Source organism: Akebia trifoliata, chromosome 2 (genome assembly GCF_017979445.1).
Source record: "Akebia trifoliata isolate Shusen 1 chromosome 2, ASM1797944v1, whole genome shotgun sequence".
Classification (NCBI taxonomy): domain Eukaryota; kingdom Viridiplantae; phylum Streptophyta; class Magnoliopsida; order Ranunculales; family Lardizabalaceae; genus Akebia; species Akebia trifoliata.
In genome coordinates, this window is record NC_141376.1 from 11,926,464 (window position 1) to 11,952,484 (window position 26,021).

Below are 26,021 nucleotides of genomic sequence, written 5' to 3' on the forward strand. Positions count from 1 at the left end.
TTCCAACAACGACAAATCATGTACCACCCCCTATCCGTCCATTCAATTTTGTCCAAGAGTCATATCTTATGTTATTAAAAGTTTTCCGCCTTAATAACTCCATTCTCATCCTTTTGGGTTTTCTTTTTCTCTTTTAGGTTTTTCAACTTGTATATGCCTTCTAATTTAGGATGTAATTTTTTTATTATTTATAACCGGGTGTCCCTGTAGACAGTGGACCGGCCCGAATTTGGGTTTTGCCCAGTTCATAGACCATGGCCTTATCCAAAGATTAGTTTTAGGGCATTGCAATGCCTGCACATCACACGTACCAGGTAAGTGAGGATGTGTCCTCAGAGGTGGCCTAGAGGAATTAATGCTCATATTGGTTATTGAACTTACGACCTACCAACTCTCATCAGTTAGTTCTAACTTGCATCCTTCAGGATTAATTGAGGTTGTAATGTACGTTGAATGTGTCCAAAACAATCTCAATTGAGGATCTCTCTAAGAGTTAAGTACTTAATTTATCTCTAACTAAAGAAAAATATATATTAAATTACATCTTGATTTCAATTTATTTTCATTCAAATTTCCTTATCTCACAGTCACTTATTTCAACACTAGTTTAAACTTTGATATGTATATTCTTAAAAACATCAGTAGATTCATCAGGAATTCTCTGTTTTTTTTTTTTTTCGTTTTTTTTTCATTTAAATATCCACCAAATTTATTCTTTGAAGAATCTATCATTGGTTTTTCTATATTAATAAAATCATTGGAATATTCTTTATTTATTTATTTTAGGTGAATCTCCATTTCGTATGTTGAATATGACGAAATTTCGAGTTTTGTACATTGTTCATTTTAATTCTCAAAATGTGCATTCATCATTTTTATAATCTGCAAACTCGTGAGTTCGTCACTTTTAATATTTACGAATTCATAGATATACCAGCAAATTCATCGATGAATTCACACGAAATGCATGTTCTGAGAATTACAATGAACAGTGCACCGAAACCAGAATTTGGAAAGACATGGCACATATCTTGGGAAAAATCCCCTCCCCCTCCTCTTTTTTCCTTTTTCCCCCCCTCTCTCTCAACACTTATTAGAGAGATTCTATTGCCACCCCAAGAAGTGGGCTAATTCTTGGATGATTTACACGTGAATTTTGGTGGCATTAGCAAAAGTTGGTGTGGCAATAGAATCTCTCCACCACTAATGTAAGTAGAGGAGAGTTTTGCTTGATCGAGTTGGATCGGATTGGCTGTTCAAATCGGACTCGAGGACTCAGTTCAGAATCGGGTTCTTAAAATTGAAAACAAATTGCCCATCTTCAGACCAGACTCCAGAGTCCAGTCTCCACTCGCCAGTTCCTGTTACTGGACATAACTCACACGGAGAGGAATCACACCATTTCCATTGGAACAGAGCTTCAGAGTAGTTTCATTTGGTTTATCCTTCAAAACCCACCATTTTTTTAGGCAAGTTTCCAAAACCCACAACTTACTCTCTATGTATTTGTTTTTATTTATTTAGTTTTTGAATTTTAATTTGTAGAACGATCTGATAGACTGATACTGAGACACACTTAAGAGTGAAACTCAACCCACCATCATGAATCACTCTCTGTGCAGAAATCTCATCGCACTCTCTGCCAAAACCACTCCACATCTCTCCAACAAATCCCATTTCTCCTTCTCACTACTCTCCTTTATCTTCTTCTCCTCCCAACCCACAAAATCAGAATCTGTATCCGATTATCTAATCAATCGACATGGGTTCTCTCCAGAAACGGCTTCCAAGGCCTCGGCTCGCATAATCTCCATCCGGAATCCTGAAAAATCAGATTCAGTGCTCAATTTCCTCGATCAAAGCGGTTTCTCAAAGATCCATCTCGAGAAAATTGTTCAATATGTCCCCAGTGTTCTCTCCTCCAATCTTGACAAGACCATAAAGCCCAAAATCAAGTTATTCCAAGATTTGGGTTTCTCCCAAAATGATCTGGTTGACATAATTGCATCCCATCCATCGCTTCTGAAACGAAGCGGGGACAAGCGGCTTTTCCCCTCCATTGTCGCGTTGAAGAATGTTCTTGGTACAAGCTTTAATGTCTCCAAGATTCTCAAGCTTTCTGGTGGGTGGTTTCTTGATAAAGATTTAGAGAAAACTATGATCCCAAATATAAAATTTTTAACGAGTTGTGAAATTAAAATGTCACAGATTACCAAATTGCTGCTCACTTTCCCAAGATTCTTTGTCATCAAACCAGATAAAATCAAAGCTTTGGTCAGGAGAGTAGATGAATTAGGATTGGATCGGAATTCGAATATGTTCCTTTATGCCATTCGAGTCTTGAGCTCTATGACTAGAGAGAATTGGGAACTTAAATTGCATCTCTTTCGAAGTCTAGGATTGTCGGAAGATCAAATTTTGTTCATGTTTAGGAGGATACCCAATGTGTTTGCTGTCTCAGAGAAGAAATTTAGGGAAGTAACTGATTTTCTGCTAAGCACAAGTAAGTGCGATGTTTCTTTTATTGCTCGATATCCAGAAATTCTTCTCTACAGCTTAGAAGGCAGGACCAAACCCAGGATCCAGATTTTGGAGATTCTGGAAACAAAGAATGTTGTTTCTAGGGGTTACAGTTTGGCGACGATCCTCTCATTCACCGATAAGAAGTTCTTTGAGAAGTACGTGTCTCCGTATAAAAATGAAATTGGAAGTTTGGACTCTGCAAAAAAAGACTAATAATTGATACAATGTTGCAACACTTAGAGCCCCCCGTAATACTTTTTGGTTGATTAGTTATTTTGCATGAAATAGATTGCCATACCAATCACCATTTGTATTTCTTGAATTAGACTTGATGAGCTCTCAGTGCTTTAGTTTATAATGATATTTGTTATGGGATGTCGAAGATGATAATGAATGGAAGTGCGGGGAAATGAGTTTTATCTTTCATTTTCATTATCTTTTCTTAGTGTTTGTTCATATTTTTCTCCTGCATCTTTGTGTTTGCCTTCCTGAACAAGTTTCAAAATTTCTTGTTTACAGATTAGATATTTGTTTGCTTGGGCGTGTTATTTTTGAAAAACTGAAGTTTTTGCTTAAGTGGGGGTCAGATTTGGGCACCCACACTTTTTTTTTTTCAAAAATGGCTAGTGTTGACAGGATCCTATCGACACTTCCTAAAAAAAACCTTCTGATGCCATGTCGACTAGACCCTGTGGACATAGGAGGTTTTAAAAAATAAAGATTTGCTAGCATCGACATGACCTTAATGGTGTCGACAGGATCATGTTGACACTGACTAATTTTTTTTTTTTTTTTTTACTTTTATCAATGGTACCTGTGTGATTGTGAGTGCCCCTGCTAAACGTAATAAGTCAGAAATAAATCATGGGTGCCCCATCTAAATATATGGGCACCCTTAACAAAAGCCTAAATCTTGACCCTCGTATTAGAAATTGTTAAGATCAACCCCATTCTGGAGCACCTCAGTTGGGTCTGTTCATTGTTGACTTTTCCATGTTTATTATTTGATATATATTTTTGGCTGTCGAACCTGTACGTCAGTTATTGATGAAAAGTTCATAGGTAACAAGAGAAACATTGGTACAACTACTACAAGGAGAGATTAATCAGAGAGCTTAGTGAATGTCCTCTCATCTGTGAAGACTTGACTCTCAATTAAATGTCTCCAATGCAACTAATGTTAAAAACCTGCTTTTGTTCTGCTTGTGAGATTGGCTAGTATGATAAGCTCTTTGAAAGAGCTGCAACGCTTGACATTGACATCCATAACCAAGTCGTGATAAGCTGTCCTATGGATTTGATATGTGAGCTATTATATGTACTTGTGTCTCTTAGCATTGAGTTCAAGGTTATCTCAGCTTTCCTTCTAAAAGAAAATATAGAAGCATATGCCACAGCCCCTAGGGTGTTGTCTAGGTAACATCTCGAGCATTACATATAAGCCATCTTCTGCCTAACATGCCACTCTAGTTTCTGTGACTGCCATTGCATCTTAGATATGATGATCATATCTTTAGCTTATGCAAATTCACTTTCAAATTTCGAATGTGAATAATAACCAAATTACTGGTTGAATAACTGTATACCACCCTTTGTTATATATGTGTTCTATCCTTTAGGATCTCAACTTCCTAGGCTTCTATGTACAAACTTTAATATTTCTTAATAAAATTCAGTTTATCAGGAAAAAAGAAACCCTGAAATATCCTCACAAGTTGAATTACTTATATAAGATTGATTAAATATAATTGAATAGTTTATGAGCTGCCTTATTATGATCCATAATACTGCAAACCAACGACATGGCAAATTCACTAACCTAGAACGGGCCAAGGAAGATCTCTTGGATTGATTTGGGTAGCTGCAGCTCCAAAAGGAATGTGGTGGGACAAATGGAAAGTTTAGGAGGAATATCGATCAAAGCCATACGATCAATTGAGCTATCAACACCTACTCACTGATTTCAATTGGAATATTCTAAAGATTCTTACATTTAACAAATGATTTTGAAAATCGGAATAATTACTTTTCTTACTTTTATTTTTTTAAATAATGGTCATTATTTATTAAGTCAATCTATAGTTGCTACCATCTAAGGATTGTGAGATGGCCAGTTGTGTGGGTAATAAACGTCTCATCCATTACAGTTTTGTGTGGGACAAACGCCCCATTAGTTACAATTTTGTGGGTCTCACTTTATTGATTTTCCTCTTCTTTTCTTTCGACTGTATTGTCTTTTCTTTTTTCTTTTTTCTTTTTTCTTTTTTTCCCATTTTTTTAAATAATACCCCTCTAACTTTATTATATTTCATCTTTTAACCTTTTAATGTCCCCTACAATTACAAATACAGATGACATGAAGGGAAGTTTTTTCAATATAAAATATTTAATAGATGAATGAAATGGAGTTTTACTTCACTTCTTTGGATGGATGAAAAAAATTCGTCACTTTTTTTTAATCCCTTCCTCAACTGCTTGTAAAAGAAGGTAAATGTAAAGAGTGAAGGAAATGAAAATCAAAATGATCTTTTTTTTCCCCTTCCCATACAGAAAAGAAGATGATAAAGGATAAAGAAGGAAGTGGAAGAAGAAGTTGGTGATAAATGGATAAAGAAGAGGAAAAAACTTGTAGTGGAAGACAAAATTGACTTTTGAGAGTAGTCCGTATCATCACCAACTATTAGGTAGATTGACATGAATCAATCCATTGGTTTTATGTCAACCTATTTTTGAGGACATTTTGGTTGTAGACAATAAAGTACTATAATATTTTGGTAATATAACAACACTTGTAACACTTCAATAATAAGCGAAAACTTTCGTAATTATTTGAGAATTTACCCAAAAACTAAATCTCAATTTTTTTCTTAAAAAATACATATTTTCAGTTGGAAATATTTGTAGAAACTCATTCAAAATCTTTTATTGTTACTTGGAAATATTGGTAATAGAGCTTCTTCCTCATCTCTCTCTCTCTCTCTCTCTCTCTCTCTCTCTCTAACTCGCATTCCTTCTCTCTCTCGATAACAGATTGCGACTCACTGACGATTTGCGACGACGAAGTTTATCATTGGTTGAAGGAATTTGATCGTTGTGTTACTGTTAAGAAGCGCCCTTCAACAAAGGAGGTGATCCTATATTTGTACCCCCAAAAAAGACAATGTTGGTTCGTTGGCCGAAACCACCATTGAGTTGGTTGAAGCTAAACGTTAATGGTGGAAACTTTATAGCAGTTGTATGCTGGTTTTTTGGTGAGGCCATGAGCAACCAAACCGAATGTAAGGCCCTTGCTGCAGCATTAGAAGAATTTAAGCATTATCATCGAGATGGACTCTTCGTAAGTCGTCAAGGGTCTGAGAGGTTCAATTTTTCCATGGAGATTAGAATCATTGATGCAATCAATCAAGCATTTGTTGAGGAGAACTCAGTGGAGAATAAATCATATCTGGAGAAAAGCCAATTTGGTTGTTGATGCACTTTGCCAAGTTAGTTGTGATGTCAAATTCTTCAAGAATTTTTGGAAGTATGTCTTCCCTTCCCTTGTCTGTAAGAAAGAATAGCATTGGGGACTCACTGGAATTACCTCAAATTAGATTTGTAGACTAGAGAAATTCCCTATGTAATTTTGACCATTAATAAAATTCTACTTCCTTAGCAAAAAAAAAAATTTGAATTAATAGGGAAACTTATCTTAAACACTAGATTAAACCTCCATGAATGACTGAAATGAAAGATAAATGAATAAAAATCAAGTGTGTCATGCTATCCATTGTCCCTAATAGCTGCCATCCCTCTCCAAGCCCAGATTGTTGATAATCATCGAGATTCACATTGCATTTTCTTTTTTCTTCCCTCCATATTCACCACCACTGAATGGGGTCCATGTCGATGTGTGCTTCACCGCTCTCCATGCTCTCCTCAAGTTGTAGTGCGTACTCAAGTGAGTCGCCGTCACAAATCGTCAGTGAGTCATCGTCTATTGTCGAGAGAGAGGGAATGCGAGTTAGAGAGAGAGAGAGAGAGAGATGAGGAAGAAGGTATGTCTTCATCTTCGTTTCTAGCAGAGATAAGAAGAAGAGGAAGAGAACTTGCGGGGTGGTAAACATAATTAAAGAAATTTTATTTCTTTAAGTAACGATTGTAAGTTTACAATCGATCTAGACGACACTTTTGTGTTTAATTCGACAACAAATATAATTTGTAGAGATGTGAGTCGAAATGTTTGTACATGGAACGCATCCATGTACTCATATATCTACAACGTATTTGGTCATATGTGGCAAAAAATTTCATATTGAGCTGATTTTTGGTAAGGATGATCTCTATGATGAGGAGATCATACTCACCAAAAATCAGTTCAATCCAAAAATTTTAACCTCATCAAAAGTGATTTACAAAAAAATGACAGTCCACGATTCTTCTTTTTTTTTACTAACCGAGTGTCCGGGTCAGCTTGCGCGCACCACAACTAATCTCGGAAAAGACTACCATAGCAACCCACCACCATGGTCCCCCAGTTAAATCATGAGAAAAACCCAAGAGGGGAATCGAACCCGTGACGTGCGCTTAACCCACACTTCACGTGCTCGCCATTACCACTTAGGCAACGATTCTTCAACTCATAAATATGGGGTTAAAAGTTTTGAAATTAGCTGATTTTTGATGAGGATGATATCCTCGTCATAGAGATCATCCAAAACAAAAATCAATTCAATCCAAAAAATTTGGCCCACATAGGACAAAACAGGTTGTAGATATATGAGTAGATATGTGTGTATGGAAAATGTTCGGCACCAAACATTTTGCCCAACCATTTTTGTCATACATGGGTTAGAAGTTTTGGATTTGACTAATTTTTGGTGAGGATGATCTCTACGGTGAGGAGATCATCATCACCAAAAATCAGCCCATTCTAAAACTTCTAACCCCATCAAAAATGGTTTATAAAAAATGGATGGTTCACGATTTTTCAACTTGTAAACATGGGGTTAGAAATTTTGAAATGGACGATGAAATCATCATCACCAAAAATCAGCCAATTCCAAAACTTCTAACCCATGTAGGACAAAAATGGTTGGGCAAAATGTTTGGTGTTGAACGGACCCATGTGTGTACACGTATATATTATAAAAGTGGTGTTTTAATTTTTAGGGGGTCAATAATTTAAGAAATTAGGGTGTAATAAGTAAAAGTTGGGGTGCCAATAACAGCTCTCCAAAATTAAGACTGTTTAATATCCCTTTCCAAACCCTAAAATTCAAAATTCTTGTTAGAAAATATTACACTCAGCAGTCATCATTCGACAGAGCTTCAGAGTAGAGTCATTTGGTTTATGCTTCAGAAGTCAGAACCCACCATTTTAGAGGCAAGTTTCCCAAACCCATCTCTCTCTCTCTCTCTCTCATTCTGTTCTATGTGTTTGTTTTGATTGATTTAGTTATAGTTTATAAAACTAAAACTCACCATCATGAATCTGTCTTTCTGCAAAAATCTCATCTCACTCTCTCTCAGGAATTCTCCACATCTCTCCAACAAATCCCTTTTTTCCTTCTCCCTCTCCTTCATCTTCTTCTCCTCCCAACCCAGAAGACCAGGATCTGTTTTAGTCTTCGATTTCCTGATCAATCGACATGGGTTCTCTCCAGAAACTGCTTTAAAGGCCTCTGCTCACAAAACCTGTATAAAAGATCCTGAAAATTCTGATTCTGTTCTTAACTTCCTCAGTCAAAGTGGTTTCTCAAAGACCCATCTCGAGAAAATTATCCAGCTTTTTCCCAATGTTCTCTTCTCCAATCTTGACAAGACCATAAAGCCCAAAATCAAGTTATTCCAGGATTTGGGGTTCTCCCAAAATGATCTGGTTGACATAATTGCATCCCATCCATGGCTTCTGAAACGAAGCGGAGATAATCGACTTTACCCGTCAATTGTAATGTTGAAGAATGTTCTTGGTACAAGCATAAATGTCTCCAAGGTTCTCAAGCTTTCGGGGTGGCTCCTTGATAATGATTTAAAGAAAACTATGATCCCAAATATAGAATTTTTAATGAGTTGTGGAATTAAAAGGTCCCAGATTACCAAATTTGTACTCACTTTTCCAAGATTCTTTATTATCAAACCAGATAGAATCAAAGCTTTGGTCGAGAGAGTAGATGAATTAGGTTTTGATCGGAATTCAAATATGTTCCTTTATGCGACTCGAGTCTTGAGCTCTATGACTAGAGAGAATTGGGAACTTAAATTGCATCTCTTTCGAAGTCTAGGGTTGTCGGAAGATGAAATTTTGTTCATGTTTAGGAGGATACCCAATGTGTTTGCCGTCTCAGAAAAGAAAATTAGGGAAATAACGGATTTTCTGCTAGGCACAAAGAAGTGTGACGTTGCTTATTTAGCTCTCCATCCAGAATTACTTATCTACAGCTTAGAAGGAAGGATCAAACCCAGGACCCAAATTCTGGAGATTCTGGAGAGAAAGAATCTCATTTTTAGAAGTTATGGTTTGCGGCCGATCATCTCGATGACTGATAAGAAGTTCTTTGAGAAATACGTGTTTCCATATCAAAATGAAGCTGGAAGTCTTGTCATTGCAAACATTCAGAGCCCTGTGTAATACTTTTTGGTTGATTGGTCTTGAAGTGGACTTAATGTGCTCTCAGTGTTTTGATTTATCATGGGATTTGTTTTTGGATGTCGAAGATGATAACGAATCAAAGTGCAAGAAAATGAGTTGTATCTGCCATTTTCAGTATCTTTTCTTATTGATTGTTTATATTTTTTTTCTCTTGTATCTTTTTGTTTGCCTTCGTTAGCAAGTTTCAAATTTCCTTGATTAAATTTTGACCCTCATATTAGAAATTATTAAGATCAACATTTAGGTATTTTATCTAGTATGTTTCCGTTATTGCTATACCTTGTGTTGCTTTACATAACTCCAGTGATATTGCTTAGCTTGACTAGTGGCACATAGTGCTTGTTACAGATCTGTTCTCATCGAGGTGTTGTTCTCTTGTCATCTTCTTGTGTTATTGAATTACTAACATTCTGTATGTCTTCCTTCTTTAACCTTACCAGACCCATTGTTTAGCACCTTAGTTGGGTTCATTCATTGTTCACTTCCTCTAGGTCTTTGGTAGTTGAATCTGTACCTTAGTTATTGATGGAAAGTTGCATGGTAAACAAGAGAAACGTTGGTACATCTGCTCCAAGGAGAGATTATTCAGAGAGCTTAGTGAATGATGTAATGCCCCAGATCCACAATAGTACGATATTGTCCGTTTTGAACCAAATCCCACACAACTTTAAAACATGTTGTACCATGTCGGGTCTGATTTGTCCTTATAGCTTAGGTTCTGAACATTCTCCTGCCCAATGTGAGAAATCACACTCCTCTCTTCTATTCCAACCTGTAATGTGGTGGCTCCACTTTGACCTCATGTGCTCTCCGCAGCCCTTACCACGTCCAACTAGTAACGTTGTGGCGGGGACTTAACAAATGATCTCTGCCTCTTTTCATCTTTGAAGATTCAACACCCTCAATTGTCTCCAATGCAAGAATCTTGGTTAAGAGTTTGTGGGTGAGTGTTGAAAAACCTACTTTTTTTCTGCTTATGAGTCTGGCAAGTGTGAGAGGCTATTATCGGCACACGTTTCTCTAATCATTGAGTGTGAGGTTATGCTAGCTTTCATGCCAAGATACTTGGAAAGAAGAATCAGAATAATATGTAGGATATGCCACAAGATTGTCAAGGAAACCATCATCTTTCATTGGTCTCTTTAAGTTGCATATAAGCCATCTTCTTGCTACTTCTCAAGCAATGGCCTTTTCTCACAATGACCTGTGTTGTGATGCCATTATTGGACTAGTAAATCACAAGGGCAGTCTTCCATATTTCAACTGCTAATGTTTGTATTGGCGACATCAATCCTTCTGACGTGGATCACTGCCTCTCGTAGTAGCAGGAATCTTCTTCTTAGTATGCTACTATGCTTCTCATGCCTTGGTCATAAAATGCTTTAATTTATTCTTTATTTTTTTATGATACTGTCACACCCAACATAGACCGATTCATGGCACTTCCAGTAACTAATGATTGCCTTCTAGATGGTCTCATCTTTAGCTCATGATGTATTTTCACTTCCAAATTTCAAGTAAATGATAACCAAATCACTGGCTGAATAACTGTATATCCTTTGTTTGATTCGACCTTGTTGTCATGGGTTAGCTGCTACTTTTTTTTTTCTTCGTGTTTCTTGTTACATATGTGTTTTAACCCTTTAGAAAATAGATATCCTCAACCACCTCGGCGTCTTTGTACATCCTTTATTTCCTAATAAAATTTTCTTTAATAAAAAAATTGCAATTACTTAATATCCAAGATTGATGAAGAAATGAATTGTTTATGAGCTGTCTTATTATGATTTATGATCACAGGTCCTACAGTCCAGGGCTATGAACTGTGTAATCAAAGAATATGCCTCTTGGCATAAAAAAAAAAAATGGTTTACAGAATGCAAAGTAGCACGAGTGTCTTCAAATTTAACATTAATGAAAATGGCATGTTGTCTTCGTATTGACGTAAGTCCAATGTTGGTTAGCTGTTTAAGAGGTTTATATTTGGGAGAACGGCAGTGTGGGAGATTAAACATGTTTTCATTACAATGTCCTAACTGTAGTTCATACTTGTAGTGTGAGGATATTAAACCTACAATTTTTTTTTATTTTTGGCAAGCAAGAGAGATTAGTGATTAGTAATTAGTAGGTGAAGGCATCCAGACTTTAACCAACTTAGCAAGCCAAGTAGCTAACACCTTCATGTTTAAACCTACATAAGCAATAACATACAACTTATAAATGAAATGCTGAATAAGATTAGTACTGAGTTGAACTGCAACTCATGACCAGTTCATCTCAACCATATACAAATTACATCCATTTGGTCCAACTATTATGTTTCTTACTAGTTGATACAAAGATGTCAAGAATAAGGAAGAAAATAATAGTAATGGAATGGAAAAAAGGTCACTCACGAACCATTCAATTTTCTGGAAAGAAATGGAAAATGGGCATGGTTCACTATTAAGTGGTTTCATTTATTAACCCAGAATAAGTGAAGCAAAGTTCTACATTGTGTTGATTGGATAGCAAACATATGGAAAGTTTTAAGTAGATGATCCCTCAAAGCCATTTTATCGATTGAGCTATCTACATCAATTTTTCTTTGAGTCGTGCTGGAGTGACCTCAAGATTGGACCTCATATTGCACATCTTGACGTGCAAGTGGATAGGAACCATAGATGCTTTTTCACTCGTATCTCGATGAAAAGCATATATGATTCCCATGCACTTTCATGTCAGGGTGTGCAATGTGAGGTCCAATCTTGAGGTTACTTCAGCAATATTCTTTTTCTTTTTTTTTTTTTTTTTAGAAATTGTTATTATGCTAATAATGTTAAGTAAGAAAGTTTACAGAGACTAGACCCTTAGTATGGAATCAATCTGTAGTTGCTTCTCATTGTGAGTTTCCATTGGAGTAAAGATTATCTTGGACTGTTTGAAAGGATCCCCAGGTCACTTCAACCCAAACTCGAATAAACATTCGGAAAGCTAGATTCCTAAATAACCATTTCTATTCAATTTCGTTGGTACTACCTTTTATGCTTCTTAAATAGATTTTGTTTCCTCTTGAGGTTTTTCCAAAGTTCCCAGTGCAACCTCGCTGTCATCATTGTCGGGGAAAAAAAAAAGCCTTACTTCAAAATATTGTCACTCCAACATTCAACTTTCTTTGTAATCACTGAATAAAATGAAGGCTAAACCACCAAGATCTTGTGAGATGGTGACCAAGAACACAGCTCAGGAAGTGGAGGTCTTGAGTTTGATTCCCCCTTCAGGAATTTATCGCAGAAATTACCTGGTACATGTGGGTCAGGATAAAAAAAAAAATGAAGGGTAACATTCATGTTGGTACCAAGTTTCATTCATGATTTTAAATATAAAAATAAAAAAGGCTGCAACTCATGGATCAAAGCTTTGGGTATTTGATTTGCATAAAGCATCATCATGCTTTTCTTTATGAGCTACAACTGTAATGCAGAGTGTTCCAACTAAATAAGAGACATAATAAGGTGGGGATTCTTTCATCACAGTTTCTGATCCATCTTATCCAGTGAATCAATTCAGATGTCAAGACTCACAGGAAATGTTCTTTCAACAATTCAAAGATTACATAATTTTACATACAACTGACACTGATACCGTAGTCGGTTGAGAAATGATATAAAATTTCTTCTTTGCTTTTCTATGCCCACCCAAAACAAACTTTGAAGTTGCTAATGCATGGGGTTAGTACTCACAAGAAAGGAAGACCTCAAAAGGATGCCACTACTGCTAGTCATGGATTTCAAAAGTTTGGGATACATCCTTCTCTCAACAGGCACCAGTTGATAGAAGCATACAAGGATCCTCCCCGTCACTGGACCTACCTGATCTGTTTTAATTAGTTTAAGGCACCTGATTGAATTCAATTCACTCCTCTGTCTTCATGTCATCTTTTGAACTGCTTTCAACCGGGGTATCTCCAGTTTCAACAGTTGAAATATTCTCCATGTGAGTGTCAACATTTGAACCACCTTCGAGTGGCAAATCCCCATTCTCAGCATTTTCAAGACCAGTCATTAGAGATTCATCTTTTGAACTGCTTTCAACCGGGATATCACCACTTTCAACAGTTGAAATATTCTCCATGTGAGTGTCAACATTTGAACCACCTTCGAGTGGCATATCCCCATTCTCAGCATTTTCAAGACCATTCATTGGAGTTTCATCATTTGAACTGCTTTCATGCGGCAAACCCCTCTTTGCATGTAAAGTTATGTCAGTGTCCTCTGCATGGTGCTTATCTAGCTCCTTGTGTGTATCAAAGGCAGGAGCTTCTTGAGCAGAATACTGATTATATTGATGGCTCATGACCCGTGCCTGGTACAAAGATGAAGAGGACATCATGGGCAAAATTGTTTGTTTGTTTGTTTCTTTGTTTGAGACAGAGAGAGAGAAGTTGCATACCTGATAGACCTGATGCATTTTAAAATTAACGAGAGTAGCCATCTCCTCAACCCCACTCATGAAATGGATCCTACCGTTGTCTCCAACAAGACGGTGTGTAAATGGAGTAACCTCATCAAGGTTTAGGGCAAGGTGGTCAGGTCTCTGAAGTAGAAGTTGGAATGTAGGTTGTAATTCATAACACTGTTCAAACAGTGACCGACGGCAAAATACATACAACCCAAGTCGGGCTCGAGACATAGCAACAACCAATCTTCTCACATCACGAAGATGACCCACGAAACGCGTACGAACAAGGGAGAGTAATATAAAGTCATTTTGCTGACCTTGAAACTTGTCTACAGTGGTAACCTGTCAAAAGATAAGAGTAAATGTCAGGGTCGTTAATAACAACACAACATAAACTATATATTATTATAAAACACAACGGTTCCCATCCCAATGTTTGTTCCCACCATAAGTAGGGGTTGGGATTTAATCTCCTCATTAATCTTGATAAACAATTTCATCTTTATGTCCTTTTCTGTCCACTCTTTCAAATAATACCCCTCAACTGTATTTGCCTTTCCTCTTGTACCACTTTTCTAATAATGCCCCTCCAAATTTATTATTGCCTTTTCTACCCCTTTTCCAATAATGCCCCTACAACTTTATTGTCTTTCCTCTTATGCCTCCTTAACCCTGATACGGGGCGTACATGGGTCAGGATTAGACAAGTGGACCTCCAAAAAGGATGTGAAACTGCTAAAAATTTAAAGGTAAAACTGAATAAAGCTCCTCTTTAACAACGTACCTTGCTAGGTGGACCAATGAAGTCATATGGCACGCAGCGCCTACTGATGACATCACGTATCAGAAGTTTCTGTCCATTATAAGTGGTTAAGATGGAAATCTTACTTGCAGGGTACCCCAACAAACGCATGTATATATAAACACTAACAATATACTCGGCCTCTCCTTCATTTTGATAAAACCAAGGAGAAGGAGCACTTTCACCCCTCCCATGGTAGTCCTGAACATCCACCAACTGATACTCATAAGAGAATCCAGAATTAGCTTTAAGGAAGATATCGCCCTCCCGTACATATGGAAGGTCACCCAGATCTCTGTACCTCCAGTTGTAAAGCTTGGCTATACTTGGCCTAGCTCTACCTTGGGCATTGAGCTCAATGTAAGGGATACCTAAACGAACAAACCTTGTAAAGAGGCTCTGATCCATGTGGCTATACTTCTGGAAAGCCATGTTCTTCACAACAGGGGGCAACTGATGATGGTCACCAATCAATATGCAACGCTTGAGCCTTGCATAGCCATCTTCCTGCCTTTGCAGCAACATAGGGATAAAGGTCTCAATCTCCAATATTTGAGCACTTTCTTCCATCAACAAGTTGTCATACTTAAACCCCAGTTGAAGGAAATCCTTCCTCTTGAGAGCAGCATGAGTGCAAGTCATGGCCACAATCTTTGCCTGCTTGGTCATTAGGTAATTTGCTCTATCAGCCGTTGACTTAAGCAATTCAAAAGCCCTACACTCTTCAAGTTCTTGAAACATTGTTTTGAGATGACGGAAGCATCCTTTGGCAGCCCGCATGTCTTTTTCAAAAGACTCGCCTGTGAAAATTGGGTGAGGGGTGTTGGAGAAGAACTCATTAAAGGGAAACCGGTCTTTAACAAATGTTGGTTTATCTTGATTCTGAGTGCACGCAGCGATGAATTGCTCCCAACGTGAGTAGACGTGTAGTAACCAAAAGTATCCAGCAGTTTCGCAAGTGTAGCCTACGTCCTCGGGCAAATGGAGAGATCTTGCAAGCCTCTCTACTTCTTGAAGTAGTTCCAACCGTCGCACAAGCATTGCATTTACACGGCCTTGGCGGCTGAAATCAAGATCAGTAGCTAATTCTTGTTCTCCTTGACCCAAACGAAGCAGGTACCGAGCGGGGACATCCCTCTGTTTTTAATGACAATAGCAGGCATTATAAAGTAATCAAAATAAAAGAGAGCTGCTATTGGCACCCCAACTTTTACTTATAATAGTCCAATGTCTTTAAAAAATGTATCACCCCCCAATTAAAGATTAAAACACCATTCAAGCATTACAAATGTTTGCATTACAATGGTTTGACTCAAATTATTATCTCAACATAAGAAAACATTATAAAAATTGTTCAAAAATTTCAGTAGTTCTTTACAATTATGATTAGGCTCATATAAAATCCTAAACCCAAAAAATAGAAATCTAGCAATAGAGAGAGAGACTTTTACTTATTCTCAACCCTCTACTTGTTTTCTTTATTTTTAAATGGGGTGAAACAAATAAAAGTCGGGGTGCCAATAGCACCTCTCAAATAAAAAGGTTACTCGGTAACGAACTTGAAGACAAGCTTTTCTCATATGAAACAACCAGAATATTTCATCTTTGTAACAGAAATATTGCTGCCTAGATAAAATATCTTGAAATCAAGAGAAACTTTAGCTCACTAGTATTGTGCATTAAACAAACTTAAATTGACACATCAGGGCATTTGAAACTTCACGAAAACCTTAAAAATTACACTCCACATCTTAATAATCTAAAAAATTCACTAATAAGTTACTCATACATATTTCACTCACTTTGTGAGGGTCTGCTGCCGTCTTTCGCCTACTTTCTGTTATTTACGGTATATTTCCTGGACTTCTGACTCTTTATTAATGTAAAATACTTTTTTGAAACCAAAATAAGAAAATCAAGTGCAAAACTATCTGTTTTTACTTTCACGGTAAAATGTCCCTGAACTTGAACTAATCTTCAATTTAGAAAATAATAATTTCAAAGTCACCAAAAAAAAAAAGCAATGGAAAAATAATTATATTAAACTACTTTTAGAGGATATACATGCACCAATTTTGAAATTTTAAGGCTATTATAGCCAAAGAAAAATCCAAAGGGGAAAAAAAGAGAGATGGAAGACACAAATGAGTTGTTTCTCAACCACCAATTCTTAATATTCATATTGAACAAGCAAGAAGTAAAACTACAACTTTCTGTTTTTTGAACAGTAAAAGAGGATCATACTAATAACAGAAGGAACATGTCCATTTAATGAAATCATAACTCAATACCTGCATTATCTTCTCAAAAAGATCGTTCAAGGCTTGATTTGAGTGAGTGATTATTAATGTTCGCTGAGAAGGACAATTATGATAAAGAACATTCAAGATCTGCACGGCTGTATCGGTCTTTCCGGTACCAGGTGGACCCACAACCATTGTCAGCCCCGGCTGAATACCCGAAATGATTGCTCCAACCTAAAAGATGGAAAAGACAAAGAAATCAGGAAAAGAATAAAAAATGATCAAAATATTCAAATGACTGTGATTCAACTTTCATGCAAAATAGGTTCTACTTTTTATCTGTTCAGTATTTGCATCAAAACTCAATAAAACAGCCACAAAGAGAGGTTAACTTATTAAGTGCCCATAAACCATACATGAGATTAAGAAAGATGGAAAATTTCCGTAACGAGAGTTTTCAAGTGGCTTAAAATCATTTGCCGAATTTTCAGCATTACTGTATTCATGTCAGGGGAAAAAATTGTGGAAGAGGCAGAGAAATATTCTGTTAGAAATGAAGAATGAAGAAAGCAGCACACTGGCATTTACATATTGATATGAATTAGAGAAGGTAGAAAGCAACTACTTCTGAAGTTTAACACTCTACGTTCATGTCGTGTCTCAATCTAAATGGCTTTAAAATTTATCTCATTGTTTTAATATAAAAGTTTATAAAACAAAACAAAACAAAAAAAATTGAAATCCCACTCTGTCAATTGATAAAGTTATTTTGAATTCAAACACCCTACTCAATATTATAAATAATGCAAGGGAAATACACAAACAACCAATATGAAAAATAAAAGAGGAAAAAATTCCCAAGATAATGGAAGACTTCTAATAAGTAACCCATAGCCGCAATACCTGTGTGGAAGTAAATCTAACAGAATTCTGCTTTGGCTGATCTTGAGGATATGGACCAGGATTTGGAGGGACATATGCCTCAACAAGAAGCTTTTCACGCTCAGAAACTGTGTCCACCTCATCAATTGTAGCTGAAGTTGACTTCTTATTTCCTGGAAGTGCGCGAGTGTTATCTTTTAGAGCCTTAGGGAGCTTTATCCGAAAAGGGGGTTCTGGATGCAAGGTCTCTGTACCATCCGGGCTCAGAAAGCAAACCTAAAAGATTGTTGGAACAAATAAGCTACATTTCTCTTATTTTTCAAATGTTAATGCATGACAACCATAAACAAGAGATGCATAAAGCCGTTAATTTTACAAGGGATTTGTTGGAAATTGAATTTCCTACCAAAAATACCCTCAAAAGAATTTTTTTAAACAAAAATACCCACAAATACTTATTTCAAAGGTGTATTTTATGCACTTAAATGTGAGCCTTTAGGGCACATGTTAACAAAACCCATTTTACAATATCAAAAATCAAAGGCAGAAAAGAACTACCTGATAATCTGGAAAGCTCAATCTCAAATGATCTGCATCAAGAAAGGTGTCTTTGAAGTCTACTGTATCAAGAAGATCAGGCATGTTTGTCCATTGCGCGGCAGAAGGATTCCCATAACCCAAAAATATGTTGTGCAGCCAGTCAGGAACGATACAAGATTCATTCATAAGGTCTCTTATGGACTCTAAAATTGCTTTGAAATTATTTTCCTTGGGTTTCCTCCTCATCAATATATTGAATGTCCCATAAACATCATCCGCACCTTTCTCTGCAATGTCACTAACATCCATGTAGTATTGTGCCGTATCCAATGCAACAGTTACTGTTCGTAGTTCACCCTTCGGAGGTTTCCACTCATCTCTTTTAATTCTCCCAGTGAAGTCATTCATAAGAGTTCCCTCTTCATCACGGATCTCGATAACTTCACATCCGCGCACGTATTGAAGGCCAAGCCTTTCTGGCACGCTTGATTTAGCAGCTTCTTCTGCACTGAGAGGCTCAAAAGAAGGGCGAATTGAAAGTAAAAAAAGAACGTCGTGCTCTTTAAGGGAATTCCATTCAGATCTTATTTGTGCCTTGTAGCTTGAAATACTGAATGTAACCTCTGCTGTTACAGATGATGGTTTGACTTCTCCAATGTTTGGTTGCTTTACCTCAGCAATCTTAAATACCTTGATTGGCACGGCCATCCTTGACCAGCCACGGAAAGCAGTTTCTCCCTCATTATTAATGTAAGCAAGAAGGTGAGGAACAGCCTCTTGAATATCCTCACGAATTTCATAAGTTGATTCAAGACGGAAAAGATTGAAATTTCTCAAGAGGTAATCATGAAGGGTTAGAAATTGAAGATTAAGCTTTGGGAGGGCTAGGCACCCTTCCCCGGAGTAATTGATGCTTGGTACAACACTTTCATCCCACATTATCTGCTCATTTGGGTATAATGGAAGAGCATTTATAGCTTCCTTTTGTGATTGACGTTTCTCAAAAAAGGAAACCATAACTTCAATAAGAAAATCAACCCTTTTAGCCCAAGGATCATGGTTAGATACCAATTTAAGCTGTAAGGGGAAAGACAGTGTTAGCAAAGCAAAGATAGAAATCAATTGATAGAAGCAAGAACATTACATTAGAGACACACAATCTCCTAGACTTGTTACCAAAATATAAACACACAATAAGTACTTGAATAAAAAATGTATTGTATACCCAATTTTATAATACGTACACTACTCACAATTCAAATGCATTTAAACAATATACTGATATTTAAGAATCCATGAACATGTAAATACAGATGAAGTGACAACATTCATGAGTAGGCGAAACCAAAAAATTTCACAAACGTAGTTTTGAATTTCAACATATTTCCACAAATACTAGTATTTCCATTTCCATAAGGCTTGACATGAAGTTTAACCAATAATTTCCTTTTAAATATATTTCAGTGGAAATAACTACCCATTTCAAAAAATATTTCAGTGAACAGTAAATTTCAATCATATATCATGTACACAAATGCAAGACTTCGGTGGAAATGTTTCAATGAACAGTAAAACTTGACCAAAATATTATTTCATGAAAAAATAAATATAAATCTATAAAATTAACAAAAAATGTAAATTACTTGTAGAAAGGACTTGTAAATTAAAATATTTATTCATGAGAAGAAATAAATTATTATTAGTTACATACGTGTATATCATCTTATTTTGATTATTCTGAGCATATTAACGCATTCATAAAAGCACCCACACACACACTTGTTACAATAATTTGATGACCAATAATTGTGTTTTTTGTCATTTTTAATCATTTCCTACGCTTTCAATAAATAAAAAATCTCATTGTAGCCATCAAAGGAGCATACCTCTCCACAACACATGCATAAAACCACTACACGAGATCTTTCTGTTTGAGTGTGACAGCCGGGTTTTGATCCCAGATATGTAGTATTACCAAATGCAGACTTTACCACCTCACCGAGGTGGCACCTTCATTATATAAGATCTTCAGCAGACCCCTGGAAACACTGCCCAAAATCTTAGCCTCCACCAACCCGCATAAGACAAAAAGTAAGGTTCCAAACACTTATCAACCCAACCCCTAAACAAGTCTAAAAACTAGTTATCAGAGAATGTTGATGACTCATTCGACTAATTGACAATTAAGCACCAGACAATCACCAATAATGAACTTAGAGCAACTCCAATGGGGATACCCCTCTCCATACCCATATACGGGTAACCATGGGCTTATGGATACTCATGGGGTATGCACTCCAACCGTGCTACCCAAAAGGGCTATCCCTAAATACTTTAATATTTTTTTAATTCAGTCCTCAATAAAAGTTGGGGTGCCAATCGCAGCCACGAAAAATGAAGGGTCGAGGAACCCTCTTCTCTTCGTCCTCATACACCTGAAACCCTAAAACCAGAAACCATTAAAACAAAGAGAGAGAGAGACCTGAGACGCCATTAATCTCCTTGAAGCTCGATTTGCTTTCAAAAGGAGGTTCGAAAGGTACTTTCTAGGGTTTTTAAAGGGTAAGGAGAGGCCAACGGTCTAAAAGCTACCTCTACAGCCAACATTCATGGAGCTACTACCCTAGCCAACTGTCAGAAATTTTTCCCTCTAAAAAATGGAGAAGCTGTGTGGAGCTACCCATTTGGGTAGTGGAATAGGTCGCGCGTTGGAAACCTCTATTTTCAATTTCACGGCCAAAAATGGCAATTGAGGGGGGATGGGTTGTCGGATAGGACAGGCCTTGCTCTTAAGACTTGTTTTTATAGGGTACTATTGAAATTTTCCATGGCAAGCTGTTCAAACACATATACAAATTCATTGGACCCTTTTATAGTGTACTCAATGCAGTTGCAAATATTTATGTGATACATAAATGAGATTATATATTGCACATATAGACCATTACTATTAATGCAAAACTATCCACTTCTAACATTGTTACAAGTTTGCAAATGATCAACATTTCAAGTCTTGCCAACAGAGAAACCATGCTCATGAAATTTTCTGACAAGGGTGCTTGATTCTAAAGGGCTACCCGAATCGAACAATTCCAACAATAAAATATTTCAACAGAACAGCGACAGCTCAGGTTTAGAATGTAAAGAAGGTAACAATTCATATGACATGGACTAATAAAAAAAATACTGCAGCTGCATGTGTGCTAGTAGGCGCCAAATTCAACATGTAGATCATAGGGTGCATACATAGATAGAAATTATCAAATAGCAAGGCTGGGTAATACTTACGAATCTTGATTCAAAGATGCACTTAAAACAGCATAAGCAAGAAGACGAGGAAATTTAAAATATATATATATATTAGAGGACATGCACCAGTGTAATATGCAGACCTTATTGCAAACCAAGTCCTGTAGATCTTCAGGAGAAAGAACAGACAGTTTCTTCGAGAGATCAGCACGTTTGTGAATTGAACCGATATTAGTCAATGCAAGATCTACCAACTACAATTTCCAAAAACAAAAAAATATATATGTAAATATGTAGATCAAAAGAATAAATAACTGTGAAAATCAATAAACATTTACTTTCTAAGAAACAGGTGTTCTCAGATTACATGTACAAGCATGATTACTTGTGAACAGACCTTGGGAATTTTCTTAAATGCCAACAATTGGAAAGCCTGGAAGCGATAATAATGTGAAAGAAGCACATTATCATCACTCAGCTGAGTCCCAACATGATCATCAATCTCAAAACCTTCATAAAACTGTAGCAGGTCAACCAATTGTGCAAAAAGACGTCCCCTTTCATGAGAATAAAGTGCACTTAAGTGACATTTAGAAACAACGGCGACATCAGCAACAACAGGCCTCAGAAACCTGCCCAATAAATGATGACAATTCAAATAAAGTCAATGAAACCAAAGGTGCACGTTGTTTACATCTAATTCTTATTCAGACAAACTTTTGTGCTTAAAAGAACACAGATGACCGCAACACGGGATAGAAATATAGAAATCTATAGAATAATCAACATTTCAAAAGGATAAGAAAAATGTACAACATTTCAAGATGAGTAACTGCTCAACCCGAAAGATCAATAAGAGAGAGCAAACCAACAGAAGTAACCAATTTTCCAACAAGTAGGCCGTAGAAAGCAAAAAGAGCAATCCTATGAAGCTGGTGTTTTATAAACAGAAACTAAAATCATGTGTATCCAAGTAATGTGATAGCATAGAACACTCCTAGAAATAAGAGTTAATTACTCATAGTTGTTTATTTAGCATTAAATAATATTATCAAGTGCAGCGAAAGATGAAGGAACTTCCAAACCACCAATCTTTCAAGTATAGAAGTAAAGGTAATTCTAATTTCAGAGATCTATAATTCTTCTGTTTTACTGGATGGAATTTCAATGAATTAGGACCATAAGCCATGAAGTACTGGCTTATCAATCCAAAATGAATCACTTAAGTTAGGACTCGGATTTCTAGGCCATTCTGGTAGTTCGACCGTGAAATTCCTTTGTTTCGGTTTTATAAGTCCAACCTTAATATCATTATTGATCAGATTGAATAATACAGAACCCAACCTTTTTCCATTGACTGAAAGTAAAATACTAATTCTAAGAAGATCATAAACGGTCTCTTATCCCATTTGAAATTTGAAATTAACAATTGGAAACAGAAAACTCAAGCAGTCAACAATACCACCACATAAATCACCAGATAGCTAAGGGTTGGACCTCAGAGAACAAAGAAGAAAATACAGAATAAGATGCAGTTTAAAAAGTATACCTCCTCGTTGGCAGTTGGCTTAACAGATCAATAAGAAATTCCATAAACCTTTCACAATACAAGAGACAAGCATCGTTGACTTGTTTAACACCAAACGAATCATTAAGTTGATCATCTCCATGATCACTCTGATTTTGGGAGAAAACCTCAGAATCTAGTATCTGGCACCCATAAGCAACAAACTTGGATGAGCTTCTTTGTCTTATTTTTTTATAATTAAAAAACATGGATAAGTTTGAAATTCTTCAATTAGAAATTACATAAGTTAGTTTAGATATCAAAAAGATACCTCTAGAAATTCTTCAATTAGATTTCTCAAGAATTTCACTTCAAGCATACTTGAGGGGTCAAAATGCTCTCCTCGTTGCTTAGCTTCCTTAGCTTCTTTTTTAGTCATTTTTTTCCACTTCTTGATTAGATTTGGATTAAGGCACAGTTCCATCTATAAAAAAAAAAACATAAAAGACCAACCATTACGCACATGGATAGTTTTACTCTTTTAGATGCAAACAACTTTCAGCTTTCTGAAAATAATGGATCTTACCTGAAATCGACCAAATGACAGGCAATGCCACAATTGCAAATTTACAAGCTTCAAGACAGTCTGACTAACAAACTCATCTTCCAAACTCTGTCACCAGGCATTAAGCATGGATTAAGTATTAAATGCCAAACTAAGAGGTACATGAACCAAAATACTAGCGACCAAGAAAAAAAAAATCAAACAAAATCCATTTAGACTCCAAAGAACTAGGGCAGTGGTATCCTTGGGAGATTAGACGATTGACAGCTATAATTCACTTGAAATAGTTGCAGATATTTTTCCAGGTCTACAGCCACCTCAGTTGAATGACAAGTAAAAGAAATGGCACTTTATCAGGATTTTAAAGTGGTTTCTTCAGCTCAGAAAATTTTAATAATTGACTTGGCAAACAAACAACGAAATAATCTAGACACACATGTAGTATAAAAGATAAAAGCATACCTGAAAGGCATTAATCATGAAAAGCAAGTAATTGGTCTTCTCTGCTATATTTAAAGTTCTTCCCTACAACCACAATATATCAAAATTACAATAAGATATGAACAAATATTTATGGTTATGACAAACAACAATAAGCTGTTAAATAAATATTTTTAAGGCCATTACACGAGAAGAAGAAATGAATACTTCATACGTATTATTTAAAAAACAAAAACAAAATGATCAACAAATTAACAATCAATTGAACATACGTAGAAAGTCATTAAGAAAGGCGAATAGAATGCTTATTCACTTAAATTAAAGTGAAATCATGGTTTAATCAAGTTCCTCGTCTCGTCCTAGATGAGTTAAACGATTCCAACCCAATTCAGAAAGATTTTACTAAATAAATATATGTGTACATATATTGAAGATAATATTTTTTTTAATGTTATAAAGTGTATTAATAGATGCTCAACCATAAAACCTTATTTTATATGGATCACAAAAACTCAGCTCTTAGAGGTCGTCTTGGTAGCGGCTGAGTATTAAAATCATGAACAAAACTTGTACCTTAGGGGTAATCTCCCCTTTTTTCTTTAATAAATTTGAACTTAACAAAATATGTGTGTGTGCGTGCAAAAAATTTTAAAAACATTGTACTTTCATTGATTTTGCCTTAATTCCACTTCAAATTAAGTGGAAAAACTTGCAAAAAGATTAATAGAAGCCAAACCTGCTCCTTTAGCCGAAGAACCCTCTCTAGGAATCCCTTGAACACATCTTTTCTATCATAAAAACACACCCACGCTGCAACATTCTCTCGAAACTGAAAATTTCGAAAAAAAAAAAAAAACACTCACATGCATTAATACATAATTTAATGTCCATCAAAAACTAATTAAATTTTGGGAGAAACCATACCTTCTCATTGATCATAAGTATCATAGACATAACATGCTCAAATGTCGCATTTTCCGGATCGAAATTGGGCCAAAGATAATTCTCCAAGTACTGACTAACCTCCAAAATCATAACCCTCTGCAAAGGAACAGGTTTGTGACCACTTTTCACCAAAAGCTCTGTTTCATAGATCTCCTTAACGAGTTCAGGATTGAAAGGTGCGAGCTTTGAATCACCAGTTTTCGCCCAATTTGCGACGGCAATCTTCGTTATTCTGTCTCTTTGAATCTCCACAAGTGTGATCGAATTCGACAAATTGGTTCCAGATTTCTGCTCTGGAGGTTTGTCTGGCGTTTCAACTGGATACTCTGCAACTCTATGTCGCTTGAAATCGTAAGCCCCTGTACCGTACACCTTCGTCATTCTTGATTCAGAGTTCTAGGGTTTTAGGTTACTTTCTCTTCTAATAAACCCTAAAGTCCCTAACTATGTTCTATCCTAATTAGGTCACAGTAGTTGCACGAGTAACGGTCAAACAACTAATGGGGTTTAGACACGTAAACGAAGAGAGCTCCCGCTTCCGCTCCCACTGTCAGCGTTCCTAGCCAAAAACGCTGGGATTTAGAAGAGCGTACGAAAGTTACAGAAGGAAAGAAGATGAAGGATTATAGAAGATGAAGGATTATAGAACTCAAATTTTACTCGAATCGCATATTCGCATTTGATTGACTGATAGTGATACCATAGAAAATGACCTCAATGCCCCCATCTTTAAGACTTTAACCCATAATGAAAGAGAGCTGCTATTGGCACTCCAGATTTTACTTATTACACCCCAATCTCTCAAATTACTTGTCACCCTCAATTTTTTTTTTTTTTTTTTTTTTTTTTTTGATAAGTAGCATTGTATTCATGAGGAAGCCAAGTCAGTCGAGATGATCAACTTGGTGAGGCCTTACAAGGTAGAACTACTCACGCATAGAGCAACAAATCCCATCCCATCTATACAAAAAGTCCTCAAAATACAATCCCCTAAACTCCTTAAAAACTTTGGACCAACAAAAGATAAGACCCAAGACAAACATAATCGTATCTGAACAGTCTTTTTGTTTCCCCTCGAAGGTACGCCTGTTTCTTTCAAGCCACACCCCCCAACAAATCGCAAAGGGTGTAATACTCCACAACGTCCTCTTTGGACTGTTAAACGAGTAACCAATTGAAGACCAACCAATGAAGACGTCATTGACTGATTTTGGCAAGCAAGTTGAAACCCCATATAACTTGAAGAAGTAAAA

General features: G+C 36.4%; 2 protein-coding genes across 2 annotated transcripts; one reads left to right on the forward strand and one right to left on the reverse strand.

Moving 5' to 3' along the window:
• Positions 1–7,724: 7,724 nt before the first annotated feature.
• On the forward strand, positions 7,725–9,401 carry LOC147409581 (uncharacterized). The gene has a single exon (XM_086430363.1). It carries the CDS (start codon positions 7,991–7,993, stop codon positions 9,131–9,133), a length of 1,143 nt encoding a protein of 380 aa, XP_086286489.1. The 5' UTR covers positions 7,725–7,990; the 3' UTR covers positions 9,134–9,401.
• Positions 9,402–12,541: 3,140 nt separating this feature from the next.
• Positions 12,542–25,389, reverse strand: EMB2765 (P-loop containing nucleoside triphosphate hydrolases superfamily protein). Its single transcript, XM_086430365.1, has 14 exons — positions 24,748–25,389; positions 24,560–24,652; positions 23,845–23,907; positions 23,404–23,490; positions 23,149–23,301; positions 22,860–23,020; positions 21,708–21,942; positions 21,454–21,564; positions 18,080–19,138; positions 17,543–17,797; positions 16,688–16,873; positions 14,379–15,533; positions 13,586–13,936; positions 12,542–13,498 (listed from the first exon to the last, which is right to left on the reverse strand). Exons 1-14 carry the CDS (start codon positions 25,147–25,149, stop codon positions 13,049–13,051), a joined length of 4,761 nt encoding a protein of 1,586 aa, XP_086286491.1. The 5' UTR covers positions 25,150–25,389; the 3' UTR covers positions 12,542–13,048.
• Between the last annotated feature and the right edge of the window lie 632 nt (positions 25,390–26,021).

Excerpts from the sequence above, each read along its gene's own strand:
- LOC147409581 (XM_086430363.1), top strand. The coding sequence starts at position 7,991 with ATGAATCTGTCTTTCTGCAAAAATCTCATCTCACTCTCTCTCAGGAAT.
- EMB2765 (XM_086430365.1), bottom strand. The coding sequence starts at position 25,149 with ATGACGAAGGTGTACGGTACAGGGGCTTACGATTTCAAGCGACATAGA. Across the intron at positions 23,302-23,403 it reads TGTCATTTGGTCGATTTCAG|ATGGAACTGTGCCTTAATCC; the intron begins GTAAGATCCATT and ends TTTTTTTTATAG. Across the intron at positions 15,534-16,687 it reads TTTTTGAGAAGATAATGCAG|AGGGATGTCCCCGCTCGGTA; the intron begins GTATTGAGTTAT and ends CATTAAAAACAG.